The following is an 8,736-nucleotide window of genomic DNA, read 5'->3' on the forward strand; positions in this document are numbered from 1 at the left end:
TATCGCGTCCGATTATAGTAAAGTACAGTTTTCGCCTCTCCGACTAGCGTCCTTCATAGCCCTCTTCGTTCTCCGTGAGCGCTTTATGTCTTTGACAATGAATGGATACACCATACTAATCCAGGTGTTTGAACAGAGATCGAACAAAAACCAAGGATATGGATGCAAAATTTCAGATGCTCGGTTTCGAAATATTCCACTTTGGGTCGAGTGGGCGAGCTCCATGGTCTGGGAATGACGTTATACAGCGATCTCCTGTGTCGCGCTTCTTTGTGGGGGTATCATAGTGCGATCACCGAACTGGAAATCTGTACCTCGATCACGATCCCATCCATTTCCGACCATGCCACATCGCGCAAGTTGCTGTAACCAACATTCTTAACGTTGAGTTAGCGGAGGACCTCCGCACTTCTCAATATATAGACACCTGTATGTGAGACGTTGCCCGGCTCTTTGCACTTTTAGGCTTCTCCTAACACCCAAAAATGGGTTGCAGTCGGGTGTGCTAAGCTATAGACATATTGTAAACGGGTTGGAGTGTGTTTCACTGCTTCCGAGTGCCTTCCGAACGCGGCCTTGGAAAACTTGTACCCCTTCATTAGCCTACTCCTCTGAGATCCCTGTCCCCCCATGGTATCCACTTTCGTCTCTTTCGTCAATAGCATACTTATACATACATTTCTTCATCATTTTGCTTCACTCTAATCATTGATAATCCAAAAAGTCGTCATTCAGACCTTCATAGCTCATACTACCGATAACAGAAGGGGATAATTCAATCCTTTCCATTGCGATGTCTAAAAACATTTCAGGAAATGCTGGTGCAGTCCTACCCCCTGCTTCAACCCGGGCAAAACTTGTAGGGATCGCCATGGCGCTTTTTGCTGCATTCGGAGGGTTAGTAACTTCTACACATCTATTTTTGATGAGTTTTTGATAATGATGCTCTATGACGGAGATCAATGTTTGCTGACTAAACTTTTCCGATGAAATGACTTTTACATTCCCTTACATCAATATCTATTGAAAAATTGAAACAAAATTGCGCTCCGTTTGTGGCATTTTTTCTCCCTGCGATCAAACTACACCAGTTATCTGTACGGGTATGACACGGTAAGATTTGATTTTTCTACTGGGTTCACCCTGGGATAACCTGGGGTCAGGCATAGTCGTTCTCTAGACGATGCATTCTAATCACCTTCAAAGCACTTGTAGGGATATATCTCGGGGACTAAGGAAATGCCCTACTGGTCAGTATTATCTCGCGCTGTGAAGCCTGACACTGGGCTTCAACCTACATACATGAAAGGGTGACAACTGACGCAGTTTTATTCCTATGATATCATGTAATGCAAATGGGGCATATGATGTATTTCTCTCCGCTTCGACACCAATTGCGTTAAATCAACTTTTGTGTCAACACAGGCTCCAAAAGTTTGGAGAGCCAGACGGTTCCGGGAAATATATTGTTTGCAACCTTTTTCCAATCATCACTTTCCCTGACAAATTCCATCTCACTGAACGCTCATATACCCCTTTTCAGCTGTCAACCGTTAACAACTCATTGGTCACTTCGATTTTGTCTGTCGGAACATTCTTTGGAGCCTTGTTGGCTTCCCCGGTCGGCGACTTACGTAAGCTTTCCTGACTGTTACTCTCGAGGGTAGTGATTATTGATTCCACACAACTTCTCTTGTACACCCTTTACGTTTGATCCCTATCAACGATAGTTGGCCGAAGATGGGGTGTGATCGTATCATGCGGTGTGTTTTCGATTGGGGTGGCACTTCAAGCAGCTTCGTCAAGCATTCCCATGTTCGCTGTCGGTAGAGTCTTTGCCGGGTTGGGAGTCGGATCGACTTCCTGCCTAGTTCCAATGTATCAATCGGAATGTGCACCGTTCGTGTATTTTTTATCATGTCAAGAAAACCAAGCATAGTCAGACTGACTCGCTCCTCGGATCGTCTAATTCTATGAGACAGAAAATGGATCAGGGGTGCCGTTGTGGCATGTTATGTGAGTCAAATCTCCATGGTGCCTCCCTTACCAGTGAGGTTTCATTCTTTCCAAATTACGAAGCTTATACTTTTTCGGTCATCACCTTTGAACCTATCAGCAATGGGCAATTACCATTGGATTGCTTATTGCAGCTGTGGTAGTCAATGTGACCAAGCTTCGCCCTGATGCTAGCTGTTATCGAATTCCGATTGGCTTGGAGGTCAGTTCCATCTTTGCGCTCTTTTCGAATCAATCCAAGGACTGCAAAACTCAAGTAGCTGGAAACCATATCCTCCGTGACACTTGGACCAATAGTTCATCTGGGCCACCATACTCTCACTTGGAATGTTCATTCTTCCAGAATCCCCCAAGTATCTTATCCTCAAAGGTCGGGAGTCCGAGGCGCGGCTGGCTCTTGGACGTTTGTTATCACTGCCAGCTGATTCGGAGCAAGTGGCGAGAGAATACGACGAGGTAAACGATTCGCTCGTGCTTGAACGCACGATCGGGGCTGGCTCCTATGCAGATTGCTTCAAGTCAGGAAAAGGCAGGTACCGCCTCCGAACCCTCACCGGAATGGGTGTTCAGGCTCTTCAACAGCTATCTGGGTTTGTCGTCTTTTCTCTATCAAGTTTTCACGTCAGCTAGCTCAATTCTTGAAAAGGAAACATCACACTGATTCATCAATCTCACTTTCTTCTCAATATAATTTAGTGTCAACTTCATTTTCTATTATGGTACTTCGTTGAGTTCAAATTCCACTTCAATATAATCTCGGATAGTTTGTGAACAAGTTGCTTTGATGATCACAGCTTTTTCAAGAAAAGTGGGGTCAATGATCCGTTCACTATAAATGTCATCACTAATGTGGTATGTCAATTTTGTTTCTCAACAATTATATCTGAACATTGAAAGCACTGGGACTCACAAAACATTTCACCGGGTGTGGCTTGTTATCGTCTCGCCCTTTGATCTTCCTAGGTCAATGTGGTGATGACTATTCCGGGAATCTGGGCTGTCGACAAGTCTGGGCGGAGAATGTCACTTTTGATGGGAGGAGTTCAGTAATCATTTCCCTCAGAAATTGGAGATGCAAAGCTCGTCGACTTGATGCTGACTCGCACATCGTACGTACGTAGGCGCTGATGGCTTCTTGCGAGTTTGTGGTTGCAATTCTCGGAATAGTAGTCTCTGGTGACAACCCTGCTGGTCAACATTCCTTGATTGCATTCGTTTGTATTTACCTTGGGGCATTTGCTGCCAGTTGGGTGAGTCGCTAGCATATCCTGAGTGGTGCGATATCGATAGTATTGAATGTTTTTCTTCACTCCTCCCGATATACGCATTGGACGGCCTTAGGGACCGATCCCCTGGTCAGTATTTCCATATTCTATAGCGATAGAGGAGCAAAACTAACTCAGACCTTCAAACTTCTTCAGGGTAGTGACAAGTGAAATTTATCCATTGGCTATCAGGGCGAAAGCCATGTCGCTTTCAACAGCTTCGAATTGGGCTTTGTGAGCCTTCTTTATCATTGTTTCATCATTTTCCTACGCTGATTATGTTTGCTGCGCATCAAACTTGTCATTTTCGACTTCCTCAAGAAATTTTGCCATCGGATTCTCAACCCCGTATCTTGTTGACTCTGGACCCGGTAAAGCAGGGCTAGGCTCTAATGTATTTTTCATATGGGGTGGTCTTTGCTCACTGTGCTTCGTGTTCACCTTTTTCTGGTGCGTACAATGTGATCTCTTCTTCAACGAATGACATTGTTTTCCTAGTGTTCAAGTACCCCTCATGGTAGGGGTTCTTGAGAGATGTTCCGCACTAAATCAGATTCCGTACTTTGGCTCCTTTGCAGTATTCCTGAGACGAAGGGATTATCACTCGAGCAGGTCGACGACTTATACCAAAACAGTTCCATCCTTGGGTCAGACTCATACCGCCGAAAACTTTTAACAGCAGAAGCAACCAATGTAGCTTTTGGGAATGGCGAAGCTGGAAACAGCCAAGAATTGATGACTGTAGATGGGAAAAGCGAGGAGAAGATTGAGCAATTATGATTTCTTGTCTAACAGTTTCTCTGGTTTTTCTTTCTTGGCATATTTCTCTTCTCACCTTTTATTTCGTTGGCTTTGTGCGTTGTACATATCTTGATGGTATGAAATGCGCGTTTCAACTATTTCACTCCTGGTCAGATCAACACTCATGTAGAACCACTTTATCTTATTTGATGTTTCGCTTGGGTATTGGGTCATTTGGGAATTTGTTTTTATATAGTCACTCTACTTATCCTTTCAAGATACACAAGTAATTCTTTCATTCACCACATTTGCTGCGTCGAATCAATCGCAGTTCTGGTCCCACAAGGACCTCACCTCACTATTTCTTCACCAAAGTTCAGAATGGCCACATAAATTATAAAACAGGCGAAATAGGACAAATTACAGTTCAACTCGACGGGCAAATGTTTGGTAGTAGGTTAGCGTCGGGCATGTTTATGGAGAAGACCAACCCATATTACATACCTCTTCTTCATTATGTACTAGACCGGTATCGAGTTGTCTCCCAGCCTGCTATCATGTGACTGATATGTACACAAGATTTCCAGAAACTACTGTACCGACCCGCAAAATTTGACTCCGTATGCAGCGTGACATGGTAAGTCTCAAAGCTGTAGGACTCAAAGTTGTAGGAAGTATGCTTGAACAACTTTTCGGGCACGATGTGGTCACGTTTAGTGAGATGCAAAAAGGAATGTTGATTATTAATCATCTAATGGTAGATAAGGAAAGTACAAATGAAATCTTGTACAAGTGCACAAGGCTGACTGAATCTCAGTGGGCACAATTATGGTACGAAATATAAGTAACTGTAATATCGAAATATAACTTCATAAGTAACTGCAATGTTATATGATGCGAGTGGCATACACATTGGCGTGGTTGCGAATACAGATATGTGAGGGCAGAGGAAAAAAAGTACTTGTATGACAGTATCAAGTCTCCTAGTAGCTCACCCTGCCAATCTGAGTAAGCAGTCAGCGGGCAAGACCTGGTGGAGCGATAGCGAACAACCGAGAAGCACCAGTTGAATCCAAGATTATGCACGTATGACGTTTCGAAGCAAGACCGCCAATTTGTGATGTACATATGTCGTAGGATGGAGGGTGTCCCAAAACAGGTATTCATTGGGATGCGCGCATACAGAATTATGAGCATAACAAGGCTGGTCAACCACCGAGAAACCATAGTTGATAGGATTTGCCACAAAGTCTTGCCATAGGGCCGGGATGTCGTAAGTAAAAACGCGTTGATCAGGAAGAAGTTTAGTCTGGAAATCTGCCAAGTTATTTGAAAATCGGTTGTTGAACATTTGACTCAAGTTGTCCAATGTCTGAAGCGATCGAGTGTTACCTTTCACAGCGCGGATGTTAACAAGAAGGAGTGGACCAGGAGGGATTGGTAAGAGCAGGATGTCCGGAGGAGGCCCAGCGAATGCATCTGATCGTGCAAGGTTGCCAACGACATTAAAAATCTGATCAACGCTTGCATTGATACTACTTTGAGCAGACAACATCGAGTCGTGAGCCTCTACCGCCGTTTGGGCCTTCATCTCAGCCTTCAGCACCTTGTTCCAAATCTACACCGCACATCGTCAGCCTCCATAAATTCATTTGAGACATGAACAGTCCTACTAACCTTAGTAAGACTGTTAAGTCCAACCCAGGCGGCCACCATACTCTTGCCTGCAAAAGGGCCAGCACCAGGTGAATGGGATTTCAAATCAGACGCGAAGGCGTCGATCTGTTGATCGAAGTCGGGTACATCAGCTGCACTGATGCTATTGTCAACAGTAGCGCTACCTGTTTCGAATAGTAAAGAGCAATTAGTCAACATAATTTGGGCGCAAGTTCAACGACACCAAATACACCGACCGTATGCATAATTCACAAGCGTAGTCCGTCTTCCACCTGGTCCGATCATCTGAGAGAGGTATTCATTCCAAACGTAGCCATCTGTCCAGCGCCCTAAGAGTTCACGGAATAGTCAGAAAACACTACAGGTTGGTTGTATCCTCAAACCAATTGCTAAGCACGAGAGAAGCAGACCTTTGAAATACGGAGGTCGTTTAAGACTTGCTTGATATAGTGCTGGACGTGCGTGGGCATTGTCGCAGTAGGAGGCTCCGAATACAACCAAGCTGTCGTACCCATTTATGCCACCACGCAGGCCATTGTCCGGCCCAATAGGACCGTTATCGAAGGGGCCTGGGTCATCCGAACCGGTTCCATTCCGAGCCGAACCAAGGCCAGATCGTGCAATCACGTCTCCGTCATCGCCAGCGAATTTTTCGGTGGATCTAAGGTGTCGGATGTGTATGTACACAACCACCCCAATAGCTGCGCCAATCAAGATGCAGCCAATCAGACCGAGGATAATGAGGCGAGAGGTACTGAGACGCTTGGGTTTGGGTGTGGGAGGAGAAACTGGGATAGCGAAAATTTCTTTGGCTTGGGGCGTATCGGATTCCAAACTGTCGCAAGTTGAGTCATTTGGAGAAGATGGATTGCGAATCTGGACAGGGGAGCCGGTAGAGTCTGATTGGAGGTAAGTTTGATACTGGGGATCATGGCGATTCCCGTGTTGAGCGATGGATGACGTAGCAGACGAGGGAAAGTAAAGATGATGTTGAGAAGTCATTTTGGTTGGTAAATGAAAAGGCTTGCGTGGATAAGTCTGCTCAGAGGGAGAGGCCCGGAGCAAACCTTGCTCTGCTGGATCAACGAGAGTGATGGAGGAGAGATAATGAGGCTGAGTATCACTTGGTAAAAGTAGCTGGGAGGTCGACTCCGGGCGGGAGAAGCTCCCGTCGCTGCAAGAGGACGTATGCGCAAGAGGTATATAAGGTAAATAACAGTTATCAGCTTCAGGTTTGAAACCTGGGTGGACATGTGGCAATGCGGATGGTGGCCTGGTGCTGCTTCGATCTGGATTCGGAAGACCGGTATTTGTATCAATTTGTGCTTGACTGGGACGATTTGCATGTGCAAGACCCTTTAGATCAGTAGCAGCGAGCGGATGGGCAGCATTGCCGCTGGCCATTGTCAAAGTTGTAGCTAAGGTTCTATTCGAAGACATAAGCGACTATGTCAGTATTCCTAGCGATGATTTGTTGATGTCGCATCGCAAAATGGACGACGCGCAAGACACACCCGAATTGACGCACCCAAGTGTTCAAAGGGACTGAGGCTGCAGCGGAGCTAGATAGTGAGCCGGAAGAGTCCACTGCCTAGGAACCGTTCAGCGCGCACTCGGCTCCAAAGTACGATGAGTCAGATGGCCGCTCGGGTAACTGAGTGGTGGGCACAGTGAAGCGATATGTAGAAGAATTTGATGGTTGATCCTTGACAAAGCCTAAGAAGATTATGTTTGTAAGTCAATCGAAGATTAGGAAGGAAAATGGTGAATCAAGCTTTGAATTGTTTTCTGCAGAGAAATGCTGTGCTGGTCCCAGCGCCCGCGCCCACCTTTTTTGAATGAGTTTTGTAGTGACTTGATCCTTGTCAAACGAACGGCACACAAATGGAAGTGGAAAACTTTCAGAAAAGAAAAGACAATGTAGTCTGATAGAGTCTTATGACAGAGGTCATACGGTGTTGAAGAAATACAGAGTCAAGAGCGTCATACCTGACAAGTCAATGACAGACCGGTTAAACATAGCCTGGAAGTGAGAGAGAAACTTCAAATGACAAGAGAGTCAAGGAAACCGAAACGATGCCCACAGGCGTGAGCTGTGCGGACAGAGTTACGAGAGTCACAAGATAAAAAATCAAATGTAGGTATGTATGCGGCAAATCCAGAACCGCAACGAGCATCGGGATCCAGATGAAGGCAATCTGGATTCTCGTTCTATACAGTCGAGTGTAAGTGAGACTCGTTATGATAAATGTACTGCTTCACAAACACATCGTTTCGAAGCAGTTTACGCTTGGGACGAATCAAAAGTCTATGTAGCGTTTCGATTGGAAACCGGGATAGCCTATATACGACCGACAAGCTCCCAGAGCTGGTCATTCATGTTGCGAAGCGATGTAAATCTAGACAATAACGCTGATGACGGCCCTGCGGATGAATTTCACATCAACTCCAAGAATGGAATAACATACGTGAGTAGATGAAGATATGGGCGATGGAAAAGGTAAAGGATAAAGACTTTGTGGATGAGGTATTAACCAAAACCTTCCGCCAGATTGGGTTTTCGGTACTAGGGGTTGGGCGAAATTTCCATGTGCTGATGAGTCGAAAGGAGTTAAGTTTGAGTTAAATGCCGCAGGGCAAGACGGTGATATTCGGATATCTCACTTGCTCTGGTCATCAAGCAACCCCCTGCTGATCCTTTTGGGGCTATTCAAGCTTGAGAGTGTTGAGACTCATGGGGTGGGCGTGGCGCAGAAAGCGCGCCTTTTGAGCGCACCCGGGCGTAGGCGTGAGGGCGCGCCGGGAAAGTTGAAATATGGGGTAGGCGCGCCCTTTGAGCAAGTACTGTTGGTCAAGTTCAAACAAGTCGAGTGCAAGAAATTGATCGAGCAAATCTTACAATACTACACCTCAGAGAGCTATTTTGAGATGGTCTCCAAATGTAATTCATATTTTTGGAGTGACAACAATACTGATTGAGTCTGACTTTGTGGATACAGCATCTTTGGCAATGGACTATTGGTTGAAAGTGACTGAT

The 8,736-nt window shown here is 45.5% G+C and overlaps 2 protein-coding genes across 2 annotated transcripts; one reads left to right on the plus strand and one right to left on the minus strand.

Annotated features, from left to right (window-relative positions):
- Positions 1-793: 793 nt before the first annotated feature.
- MELLADRAFT_50751 (uncharacterized protein) lies at positions 794-4,328 on the plus strand (the record flags this gene model as incomplete). Its single annotated transcript, XM_007417429.1, has 17 exons — positions 794-897; positions 1,092-1,113; positions 1,216-1,250; positions 1,426-1,468; positions 1,544-1,634; positions 1,731-1,899; positions 1,983-2,016; positions 2,117-2,218; positions 2,314-2,606; positions 2,713-2,742; positions 2,811-2,868; positions 2,980-3,057; positions 3,138-3,266; positions 3,358-3,371; positions 3,438-3,515; positions 3,603-3,731; positions 3,860-4,328. 17 exons carry the CDS (start codon positions 794-796, stop codon positions 4,059-4,061), a joined length of 1,611 nt encoding a protein of 536 aa, XP_007417491.1.
- A 412-nt stretch (positions 4,329-4,740) lies between these two features.
- Positions 4,741-5,439, minus strand: MELLADRAFT_57906 (uncharacterized protein; the record flags this gene model as incomplete). Its single annotated transcript, XM_007417433.1, has 1 exon — positions 4,741-5,439. One exon carries the CDS (start codon positions 5,371-5,373, stop codon positions 5,101-5,103), a length of 273 nt encoding a protein of 90 aa, XP_007417495.1.
- Positions 5,440-8,736: the final 3,297 nt, after the last annotated feature.

The sequence above is a fragment of the Melampsora larici-populina genome (assembly GCF_000204055.1).
Source record: "Melampsora larici-populina 98AG31 unplaced genomic scaffold MELLAscaffold_73, whole genome shotgun sequence".
Taxonomy (NCBI): Eukaryota; Fungi; Basidiomycota; class Pucciniomycetes; order Pucciniales; family Melampsoraceae; genus Melampsora; species Melampsora laricis-populina.